Raw genomic sequence first — 12,101 nt, forward strand, 5'->3', positions numbered from 1 at the left:
TCCCCTTTGAAGCTTTCTAATTAAGTAGCATTAGGAGGCCCAGTTCCAGTATATAACACACACACCTATTCCTCACCTTATCATTCTTAACTTCCAAACAAACAAACATCTAGGCTTATTTTCAGAAGGGATCAGATTAATAAGAAATGACAGGCAGGGGCATTTAGCGCAGCAGTTAAGACGCTGCTCAGGACGCCCACATCCTGTATCAGAGTACCTGAGTTCAAGTCCTGACATTACTCCCGAATCCAGCTTCCTGCTGATGTGCATTCTGGGAGGCAGCAGGTGATGGCTCAAGTAGTTGGGTTCCTGCTACCCACCTGGGAGACCTGGATTGAGTTCCTGGCTCCTGGCTTTAGCCTAGCCCAGTCCCAGCTGTTGCAGTATTTGGGGCTTGAACCAGCAGATGGGAGATCAATCTGTCTGTCTATCTCCTCTGCCTCTCTCTGCCTTTCAGATAAATAAAATAAATAAAAATAAAATCATAAAGTTTTCTTCTAGCCCCCGTTATGATTTAAGAGAATGAAAAAGTTCTACTGTCTTCAGTGACAGCCTTTGTTCCTTCTTTGGAGGACAGCCATTCCTATCTGAGCCACCTTTTCTCCTGGGATGGCGATAAAGCATTTTTATTGTTACTTTCCTTTTTTTAAAATATTTATTTATTTGAAAAGCAGAGCTACGAAGAGGCAGAGGCAGAGACAGAAAGAGAGGTCTTCCATCCTCTGGTTCACTCCCCAGATGGCCACAGTGGCTGGAGCTGTGCCGATCCAAAGCCAGGAACCAGGAGCCTCTTCTGGGTCTCTGATGCGAGTGCAGGGGCCCAAGGACTTGGGCCATCTTCTACTGCTTTCCCAGGCCATAGCAGAGAGCTGGATCTGAAGTGGAACAACTGGGACTTGAACTGGTGCCCATATATGATGCCAGCACTGCAGGTGGCTCTTTACCTGCTACACCACAGCACCGGCCTCTGTTATTTTCATACTTTGGGAGAATAGCTGTTAACCATGGATATCCAGAAGGCAAGCATTCATTCATTCAGTGTTTAAAATCAAATCTCTCAATGTATCAAGTATTTTGCTAAAGGTTTGGGAGTATACTGGTGAGCAAAATAAATTTGGTCATGGAGCTTTTAGTCTCAGGTTTTGGAAAGCTGACCGGGGACAGCATTGTGGTACAGCAGTTTAAACTGCCACTTGTGATGCTGACATCCCATATCAGAGTGCCAGTTTGAGTCCCAGCTGCTCTGATTCCAGTCCAGCTCCCTGCTAACATGCCTGGGAAAGCAGGATGTTTTGACCCAAGTACTTGGACTCCTGCCCATGTGGGAGATCTGGATAGAGTTCTGAGCTCTTGGCTTCAGTCTGGCCCAGGACCAGTATTGCAGACATTTGGAGAGTAAACCAGCGGATAAGGGATCTCTCTCTCTCTCTCTCTCTGTCTCTGTCTCTGTCTCTATGTGTATGACTCTGCCTTTCAAATAAATAAATCTTTTTTTTTTTTAATTACATTCCCATTTTCCACCTTTACTCCCTTTCCCTTTCCTTGAGTGATGGATGATTGACTCTGAATGGTGTGGGCAGCTCCAACCATCACTCCAAAAAAAAAAGGTCAAGCATGTTGAGAATAAGAGAAACTTCTTCTCACCCACCAGCTCTGCCTTCAATATTTATTCTGTTCCCAGAATGCAGGAGTCTTAAGGATCTCCTACATATTTCCAGGAGTTGATGCTTGTCACCTGTGGATAAGGTTGGCTTTTCTTGCACATGTGCCTTTTGGGGCCAGTCTCACTCATATCTGTGCTCCCTGTTGTGCTGTTCCACCGTGCATCCCTCTTCCCAGAAGCTTCTGAAACACCATCTGTTGTAATTTACAAAACAGTGGCTCAGTGAGCCCTTTTCTTTTCTTCCTGCTACCAGCATTGCTAACATACACAAGCTTTAGGAAAGTTCTCTCTCTTTCTCCCTCTCTCTCCCCTGCCTCTCTTTTTAAAGATTTATGTATTTATTTGGAAAGTAGTGACAGTGGAGGGCTAGGAGAGAGATCTTCTATCCACTGATTCACTCCTCAAATGGCCCCAACAACCAGGCTGTGCTGAAGTCAGGAATCAGGAACTCCATCTGGGTCTCCCACTTGGGTGGGAGCCACACTCTGCTGCCTTCCTAGGCACATCAGAAGGGATTTGGATCAGAAGCAGAATAGCTGGGACCCAAACCAGCACTCTGAAATGGGATGCTAGCATTGCAGGCAGCAGCTTAACCCCCTGTTACACAATGCTGGCCCCAGGGAAGTTCTCTTGGTGAGTGAATCATTCTAGGATCTGTGAATTCCATGGGAAGTCAGTTGGGGTAAACAGCCTGCCCAAGAACTTCTGGGATCAAGAAGGCCTTAATCATTCATATGTGACACAGTTCACCCATTTAAAATATGCAATTCATTGTTTTCTAGTATAATCGCAGGTTATGCAACCATCACTGCAACCTATTTTTACAATGTTTTGCCCTTCCTGGGGGAAAAAAAGAAAAAAGAAAACCACCACACACATACACTGTACTCCCTAGCACTCCCGTTCTTCCCTAGCCCTCCTTCTAGCCCCAAGCAATCACTAATCCACTTTATATCTCTAAAAACTTGCCTATTGTGGACCTTTCCTATAAGTGGAATCATACAATATATGGCCATGTATTTATTTATTTGAAAGGCAGAGTGACAGAGCAAGGGAGAGACAGAGAGGGAGCGGGGGAGTGAAAACAAGAGGGAAAGGAAAAGGGAGAGGACGAGATATCTTGCATGTCCTGGTTCACTTCCCAATGCCCACAACAGCCAGAGCTGGGCCAGGCTGAGGCCAGGAGCCTAGAACTTCATGCAGGTCTTCCACATGGATGGCAGGGGCCCATATACTTGGGGCATCATCGACGCTTTCCCTGATGCATTAGCAGGAAGCTAGATTGGAAGCAGAGTAACTGGGACTCAAACCACAACTTTGAAATGGGATGTGGACATCTCAAGTGGTAGCTTAACCCACTGTGCCACAAATCCTGATCCAATATATGGCTTATTAAATCTGGCTTCTTTCAGTTAACATAATGTTTTCAAGGTCCATTCATGTTGTAACATGTGTTGGTACATCATTCCTTAGTATGCTGAAAATACTCCCTTACAACTGTCTCACATTTTGTTTATCTATTCCTCAGTGAATGTGAACATTTAGGTGGTTTCTACATTTTGCCATAATGTGATTATGTTGCTGAAGACACTCACATTTAAGTTTTTATGTGGGCATATGTTTTTATTCTTTTGGGTATATACCTAAGAGTAGCATTTCTGGGTCATGTAACTTTGTGTTTAACATTTGTGGAACTGTCAAGCCACTTGCCAAACTAGCTGAACCATTTTATAATCTCACCAGCAATATGTGAGGGTTCTAGTTTCTCCACAACTTTGTCAAAACATTTGTTACTGTCTTTCTGATTATTGGAGTCCTAGTGGGTGTGAAGTAGTATCTATTGTAGTTTTGGTTGCATTTACTTTACTACTAATGCTGTTCAACATCTTATTTCTGTTACATTCCTTTGCTCTTTTCAAAATTTAAAAAAAAAATTTTTTTTTTTGACAGGCAGAGTGGACAGTGAGAGAGAGAGAGACAGAGAGAAAGGTCTTCCTTTTTTCCATTGGTTCAAACCCCAATGGCCACTGCGGCCAGTGCGCTGTGACTGGCGCACCATGCTGATCCACAGCCAGGAGCCAGGTGCTTCTCCTGGTCTCCCATGCGGGTGCAGGGCCCAAGGACTTGGGCCATCCTCCACTGCAGTCCCGGGCCACAGCAGAGAGCTGGCCTGGAAGAGGAGCAACCGGGACAGAATCTGGCGCCCCAACGGGGACTAGGACTAGAACCCGGTGTGCCGGCGCCACAGGCGGAGGATTAGCTTATTGAGCCGCGACGCCAGCCACAAAATTGGGTTTTATTTCTACTGTTGAATTGTAAGAGTTCTTTACATATTCTAGATATGAGTTATTTATCAGATATATGTTTTGCAAATATTTTCACCCATTCTGCAGTCTGTCTTCTTTTTCTTCATGGTACCGTTGATAGCACAAAAGTTTTAAAACATGAAATCCAAATTGATATACTTTTTCTTTTTTCATTTATGCTTATAGTGTCATATCTAAGAAACTATTGCCTTGGGGCTAGCAATGTGGTGCAGCAGGTTAAGCTGCCACCTATGTTGCCGACATCCCATATGAGTGCTGGTTCCAGTCCCAGATGCTCAACCTCCAATTCAGCTCCCTACTAATGCACCTGGGAAAGCAATGGAAGGTGACACAAGTGCTTGGGCCCCTGCACCCACATAGGAGACCCAGATGGAACTCTAGGCTCCTGGCTTTGACTTGGTTCAACCCCTGCCATTGCAGCCATTTGGGGAACAAACCAGTGGGTGGAAGATTCTCTCTGTCTCTGTCTCTGTCTGTCTCTATAACTCTGCCTTTCAAATAAATAGAGGCAGAGAGAGAGAGAGAGGTCTTCCATCCACTGGTTCACTCCCCAAATGGCTGCAACTGCCACAGCAGGGACCCAAGGACTTGGGCCATCTTCTACTGCTTTCCCAGGCCATAGTAGCAGAGAGCTGGATCGGAAGTAGAGCAGTGAACTGGCACCCATATAGGATGCTGGCACTGCAGTGCCAGCCCCAGTAAATAAATCTTTAAAAAAATATATTGTTGCCTCACCCAGTTCTGAAGATTTATCTCCTGTTATCTTCTAAGAATTTTCATAGTTTTTAAGTCTTACATTTAGAACCGTGATCCATTTTGAGTTAACTCTTGTGTATCAGGACGGGAACTTCAACTTCATTCTTCTGCATGTGCTCTTTCCCTTCCCCCAGCAAGATTTGTTGAAGACTGTTTTTTTTAAAGTATTTATTCTTTTTTTAAAGATTTATTTATTCTTTTTTAAAAAATTATTTATTTACTTATTTGAAAGTCAGAATTACAGATAAAGTGGGAGAGACAGAGATCTTCCATTCGCTGGTTCACTCTACGAATGGCTGTAATGGCAGGGGTTGAGCTGTAGCAGGATTTACATACTGAGACAAGACACCAAGGCCTCTTGACAGGAAGTAGTCTTTTATTATGCCGTCATAAGGCCCAGGTGGAATTTCTTATCCAGAATCCTCAACCTTGAACAAAGAAATTTATGGTTTTAGCCTCTTTGTCTCCCTTATATAGTTACCTGCATATTCTAATGTTACATCGTGGCCACAGGATTGATACAGTTACTGAAGATGGTTTTTTTGTTTGTTTGTTTCTTACATACTGAGGTGTAAGCTGTCTGGCAAGGGTTAACATCATTGCTCTGTACTAACAAGAACCTGAAATGGTTACTTTACATACGCAAGTAGCTAACAACTACATTTCATTCCCAGGAGAGTCCTCCCTTTTTCTTCTTCTGACCTTGGGGAGACCTCTACCACAACCTTAATCATGTCAATTAGAAACAAGTTTAATTAAAAGATAAAGGCCTCTGCCACAGAGCCAGGTGGAAGCCAGCAGCTGGAACTCCAGCCAGGTCTCCAACATGGGTGGCAGGGGCACAAGCACTTGGGCCATCTTCTGCTGATTTCCCAGACGCATTATAAGGGAGCTGGATCAGAAGTGGAGCAGCCAGGACTCAAACCAGCACTCATATGAGCCTCCAGCACTGCAGACTGTGGCTTAATCTGCTATGGCCCAGCTCCAGCTGCTGTTGAAGGCTGTTCTTTCTCTCATTTAATTGCCTTGTCGCCTTTGTCGAAGGAAAGCCTTTTTTTTATAATGTCTGTGTTTTCTCATTCATTTTTCACTCAACCCTTCCTCCTCTTCTTATTCCTCCTTTTCTTCCAAATCTCCTTTCTCAGATTACTCTAGCATGAAAGCTTCTGACTTTTAGTACCTGTCCTCTCTAGTACATCAGGTTAGTACTCAGATTTGGTAAATGCTCTCCCACAGAAAGAACCAGAAAAATAAGGCCAGAGGTATTGTACTGTCTTTATAAGTACTGAGTTATAGACTACTAACTGGATTTAGAGTGTTCCACTTCCCTTAGGTTTCTGAACAATCCCTCAGCCTGCCTGGAGGGAAACCTTAACCAGCCCTGCTCAGGTCTGAAGCTCTGAAGTGAGAATGTCACAGGGCAGCTGGAAGATGATTTTATCGTCATGTCCCCAGAGTGGCAAGTCTGTCTTATCCTCCGCTTGAGATTGCCCAGAAAGTCTCAGCGTGTATCCCCTGCAGTGCATTCAACAACACATCATCTACAGGTCCAGCCTACACTTGATGAAGTATAACGATGAGAAGGGACGGAAATAAGTGTGCCTTTTGAAGCATCTCTTCCAGGGTTCACTTCCTCTCTGTCTCTCCCTTGCTCCCTTCCAGCTTCTCCCTTTGTCCTTTCTCTCCCTTTTCTTTCTTTCTTGCTCTCTTTCCCTATGAAAGGATTACTCGGGTGAAAAGAGAACAAAACTACAACATCCCCAGCTCTTCCATTCCCAGGGATTGTTTCAGCAGCACCCTTGTGTCTCCATCTGGATCCCAGTAGCTGCTTCCATTGCACCCTGGCAAACACTAGGATTCTTAAACCTCTGTTCTCCAAATCTAGGCCAAAACTTCAAGCCCTACTTCACTTCAGCCAGGATTTTCCCCAAAAACACTTTTACTAAGAAATTTAAGGAAAATTTGAAAACGAAAACCATAAAACCATGAAGCAGATGCCTTCACAGAGTGCAGATTTTAAAGTAGATTGATTTGGCAGCTATGATTCCCTTCAGTTCTGTGGCTCTTGAGTGCTAGTCGCTCTGACTCAGATTCTACCCTGAGTTAGCTCTAGGTTGGTACTGCTGCTGGCTTGATGGGGTTCTCAGTTCCTCTCTACACCTGCTTTCGCTAGCATACTGGGTTTTTCCTTTCTGCTTCTGCACTGTGGTCATCCCTGCCAATATTCTTGAACTTCACCCTCTGAGTGAGAAAAATATTTGACCTCTACTTGGCCACAAATTCTTTCCGACTTTGGATTTAGACCAAGCCACGACCTTAACTTGCAGGTATTATCTGTACCCCTCTGGGTAATGTGTGGAAAAATAAGTTATCAGAACCCTCCCCTTGCTCTCAATCCATTTCTATCCTCTTTGATTTATTAATTCATTGAATATTTATTGAGTACCAAGTGTATACAAAGCATTCTTCTGGATGTTTGACATTGCTTTTCCAGAATTTTATTATTTAATATATGTAGTATTTATGTAAATGCTATGTATTGATATTATATAAGTTGTATAAATTTGTAAGAACTTTCTGAGATTTAGTTATACTTTTTTTTTTTTTTAAGATTTATTTATTTGAAAGGCTGAGTTACAGAGAGGCAGAGGCAGAGAGAGAGGTCCTCCTTCAGCTGGCTCACTCTCCAGATGCCTGCAACAGCCAGAGCTGGGCCGATCTGAAGCCAGGAGCCAGGAGCTTCTTCTGGATCTCTCATATGAGTGCAGGGGCCCAAGCACTTGAGCCATCTTCTTCTCCTTTCCCAGGCTATAGCAGAGAGCTGGATCGGAAGTTGAGCAGCCAGACCTGAACTGGTGCACATAAGAATGCCAGCACTGCAGGTGGTGGCTTTACCTGCTATGCCACAGCACCAGCCCCAAGATTTAGTTATTCTTTTAATATTTATTCTGTACCTTAATGTAGTGTTCCCAGGTATCATGCGTGCTAAGTGCTAAAGTAGGTATTACTTTTCCTCTAAGGAGATATATAGCTTGCCAAAGCCAGTCAGAACAACAAGTGGTCAAATGAGGATTCTAAAACAGTATTTTCTTTTTTTAAGTTTCTAGTGTATGTTTTTATTGCTTGATTTAGATTAAATAATTCTACTGTACTATCCTGTCAGTGAGCTATATTAAGATAAAACTGATTTCTGTAATGCTGTGTTATACACACATATTTGAATAAGCCTTTTATTTTGGAATGGTTTTAGACATACAGAAATAGTACAAAAGGATTACTCGGGTGAAAAGAGAACAAAACTACAACATCCCCAGCTCTTCCATTCCCAGGGATTGTTGTGTCTCCCTTGTGACACCCTTGTGTCTCCATCTGGATCCCAGTAGCTGCTTCCATTGCACCCTGTGTATCCTCGGCCTAGTCTTCCCCTTTGGACATTGACATGGTTCATTCATCGACATGAAGACATTGATAGGTTATTACAAACCAAATTCTGTATTTAATTTAGATTTCACCAGTTTGTTTGTTAATGTCTTCTTTAAAAAAAAAAATCATTTATTTGAGAAGTAGAATTACAGAGAGGGAGAGACAGAGAAAGATCTTCCCTTCTGCTGGTTCACTCCCCAAATGGCCTCAATGGCCAGAGCTGGGCCAATCCGAAGCCAACAGCCAGGAGCTTCTGTGTCTCCCATGTGGGTGCAGGGGCCCAAGCACTAGGGCCATCATCCACTGTTTTTCCAGGACTCAAACTGGTGCCCAAATGGGATTCTGGCACTGTAGGCAGAGGCGTAACCTATTGTAGCACAGCTCTGGTCCCTAATGTCCTATTTATTTATTTATTTATTTAAGATTTATTTGTTCATTTGAAAAGCAGAGTTACAGAGAGAGGTCTTCTATCTGCCAATTTATTCCCCAAGTAGTTGCAATAGCCAGGGCTGGGCCAGGCCAAAGTCAGGCGCCTGGAGCTTCATCTGGGTCTACTATGTGGGTACAGGGGCCCAAGTACTTGGGCCATCTTCCTCTGCTTTCCCAGGCACATTAGCAGAGAATTGTATCTGAAGTGAAGCAGCCAGGACTCAAACCAGTGCCCATATGGGATGCCGTGTCTCAGGTGGTGGCTTAACCTGCTATGCCACAATGCTAGCTCCCTGTTAATGTCTTCTTTCTGTTCAGGATCCAATACAGAGTACCATACTGTATTTAATTGTCATGTCTCCCCAGCATCCTCTGATCTGTCGTGATCTTGTCTTGTTTTTCATGCCCTTTACAGTCTTAAGGAATCTTGTCTAGGTATGCTGTAGGATGTTCGTAGCCTCAGGTGATCTGATATTTTTCTTTTTTAATTTATTTATTTGAAAGGCAGAATGACAGAGAAAGGAGAAAGATCTTTTATCCCCTGGTTCACTCTCCAAATGCCTGCGATAGCCAAGCATGGTTCAGATTGAAGCCAGGAGCCAAGAATTCCATCTGGGTCTCCCATGTGGGTGTCAAGAACCCAAGTACTTGAACCATTATCTGCTGCCTCCCAGGAGCATTAGGAAGAAGCTGGATCAGAAGCTGAGATAGGGCTTGATTCCAGGCACTCAGATATGGGGATGCTGGCATCCCAAGCTGCAGGTTAACCAATTGCAACACTGCAACACAATGCCTGTCCCCATCCAATAGTTTTCTTATGATTAGACTAGGGTTATAGGTTTTTGGAAGAATACAACAGAGGTGAAGTGCCCTTCTCATCAGATTATTCTAGGAATTACATGGTATCCACATGACAGTACTGGTGATACTAATCTTAATTACTTGGGTGTGATAGAGTATGCCAGGTTTTTTTTACTGTAGTTACTGTTTTTTTCCTTTTTTTACTCTAAATAAGTCACTAAATCTAGCCCACTTTCAATAAGGGCAGGAATTAAACCCCTTTTCCCCACACATGTTTGAAGTTGTTTTATCAGAAAAACTTTTTGGGGCTGGCACTGTGGTATAGCGGGTAAAGCTGTTGCCTCCTGCAATGCCAGCATCCTGTATGGGTGCCAATTCAAGTCCTGGCTGCTCTACTTCCAATCCAGCTCTCTGCTATGGCCTGGGAAAGCAGTGGAAGATGGCCCAAGTCCTTGGGTCCCTGTACACATGGAAACCCAGAAAAATTTCCTGGCTCCTAACACCAGATTGGCATGGCTCCAACCGTTACAGCCTGTTGGGGAGTGAACCAGTGGTTAGAAGACCTGTCTCTCTGTCTCTCCTCTCTCTATGTAATTCTGACTTGCAAATAAATAAATAAATCTTTAAAAAAAAAAAATAAAAGAAAAGAAAACTTTCTCTTTTTCCCATTTATTGAATCATTGATTTGTATTGGTATGGATTTACATGAGCCCTTATCTAGGGCCTGTACTCTTTCTGCTGTACTAGGCAGGAAATGACAAAGACCTGTAACAAGATGCTGATTTCAGGGGAATTTGTTTATTTCAGATTTCAGAGATTTTTTTTTATAAGTTTTTTCTTATTTTTAAAGATTTTATTTATATATGTATTTATTTGGGAGAGAGAGAGATCTCATCCTCTGGTTCATTTTCCAAGTGCCTATAACAGCCAGGGCTGGGCAGGACCATAACTAGGAGCCAGGAACTCAATCTGGGTCTCCCAGGTGGGTGGCTGGACCCAAGTACTTAAGCCATTACCTGCTGCCTCCCAAGCTCATTAGCAGGGAGCTGGAATCAGGAGCAGAGGAAGGACTTGAACCCAGGTACTCTAATATGGGATGCTGATTGTCTTAACCACTAGACCAAATGTTAGAGATTTTTTTAAGAGTAGAGTTGATAAGATACAGTGACCTTGGATGGGAGTGAGTGAGAGTGTTTGAATAGGACACAGATTTTGGTATGAAAGTCTGGAAATGAAATTTCATCATAAAACTGCTACTAAATAGGATGATTGCTTCTAGGCTTGGTGAGGCTGAGGTGCTTCAGACTGTTTAGTCCACATGTTGGCCCAGCTTTCCTGAGTGCCCTGTTCTTCCAAGTCAGAGACTTTTCTTTCTGATTGGAACACTAGGGCCCCCTAGTGGACAGCCACCCCTCCACACACACATCGTCCTATTTTATTTTTTTATTAGAGAGATAAGAGGCAGAGACAGAAAGAGAGTGAGAGCTCCCATTCACTCTCCAAACGCCCGTGACAGCCAAATCTAGGCCAAGCCAAAGGTGGGGCCTAAAAATTCAATCAAGGTCTCATGTTTGTGTCAGGGACTCAATTGCTTGAGCCATCACCTGCTGCCTCAGGAGCTGGACATCCAACCCAGACACTAATATGGGATGTGGGTGTCCTAATCACTAGGCCAAATACTTGTTCCTGTGGCCTGTTTCTTGTCTGAAGGACTCGGGATTTTTAAATTATTCATTCATTTATTTATTTGCCTTGGTTGTGGTATTTCCTCCTTAGTTCATGTGCAGAGCGGAGGTGGTTGACTATCTTCTGTAACGAATTCTTAAGCCCCTCTCATTTCATAGTTGTCAATTCATGACCCTTTTGTGTTCAATAAGAGGACATTTCCCCTCCGACAATCACCCCATGCTCCTCTACTCTAACCTAGAGGGTACTCGATCTTTACTTTCAACTGATTTATCATCTTCTTCCAACTGATACTATATTAATGTTAATTCTTTGTTTCAGAGCCATCATCAACCACTTTAACCCCAAAATTGAGTCATACGCTGCTGTGAATCACATATCCCAACTGTCAGAGGAGCAGGTAAGCTTCCACTCTCTCCAGAGTGACCAAGTGATGCCAAGGATCAAGCAGTTGCTTCTTCTCTGATGGCAGGGAGAGCTTGTGCCTGAGCTTTAAGCGGGGGTGGCAAGAACCAGGCTGCTGAGAGTTAGCATGCGTCCTTGAAATAGAGAGCAATGCTGTCCACATTTGTGCCATCTGAAGGGTTTGCCTGCTTGTATAGATTAGAAGATGCCTAGGTGAAACTTCGGTGAATTGTGTAAAATGATTGGTAAGATGTTTCTTTTTTAAACATTAGTCAGAGAGTCACTTTGATTTTTGGAAATAAAAACGGAGGGTTCTGAAATGGGTGAAGATGCCAGTTATAAAAACCCTGAGTTCAGCTTAATGTGAACCTGCTTGGCTCCTTAAAGCATGAGCCCTCATGGCGACACATTTTCCTTAGTGACTGAGCTCCCTTTGCCTTGAGCAGTTCTGCCCGAGCAGGTTTTTGTGTGGTATGGACTGAGCTGGAGATGCAGATAGCCTCGTGTTTGTTTTCCTCGAGACTGGCCTGATTTTCCTTTCTCCCAGAGCGCCTGCACTCAGCGCTGCATTACATAAAAGTACAGATGGGCCTTTAGCATGGCGTGGGGTT

At 43.6% G+C, this 12,101-nt stretch overlaps 1 protein-coding gene across 4 annotated transcripts in view; it reads left to right on the forward strand.

Annotated features, from left to right (window-relative positions):
• The window catches only part of ARMH3 (armadillo like helical domain containing 3), a 215,393-nt gene that overhangs the window by 163,057 nt on the left and 40,235 nt on the right, over positions 1 to 12,101 (forward strand). For all 4 annotated transcript variants that reach the window (XM_062214560.1, XM_062214559.1, XM_062214561.1 and 1 more), the window contains one exon: positions 11,407 to 11,485. In XM_062214560.1, coding sequence (XP_062070544.1) covers positions 11,407 to 11,485 — 79 coding nt within the window. The remainder of the gene's footprint in view (positions 1 to 11,406; positions 11,486 to 12,101) is intronic.

The sequence above is a fragment of the Lepus europaeus genome, chromosome 17 (genome assembly GCF_033115175.1).
Source record: "Lepus europaeus isolate LE1 chromosome 17, mLepTim1.pri, whole genome shotgun sequence".
Taxonomy (NCBI): domain Eukaryota; kingdom Metazoa; phylum Chordata; class Mammalia; order Lagomorpha; family Leporidae; genus Lepus; species Lepus europaeus.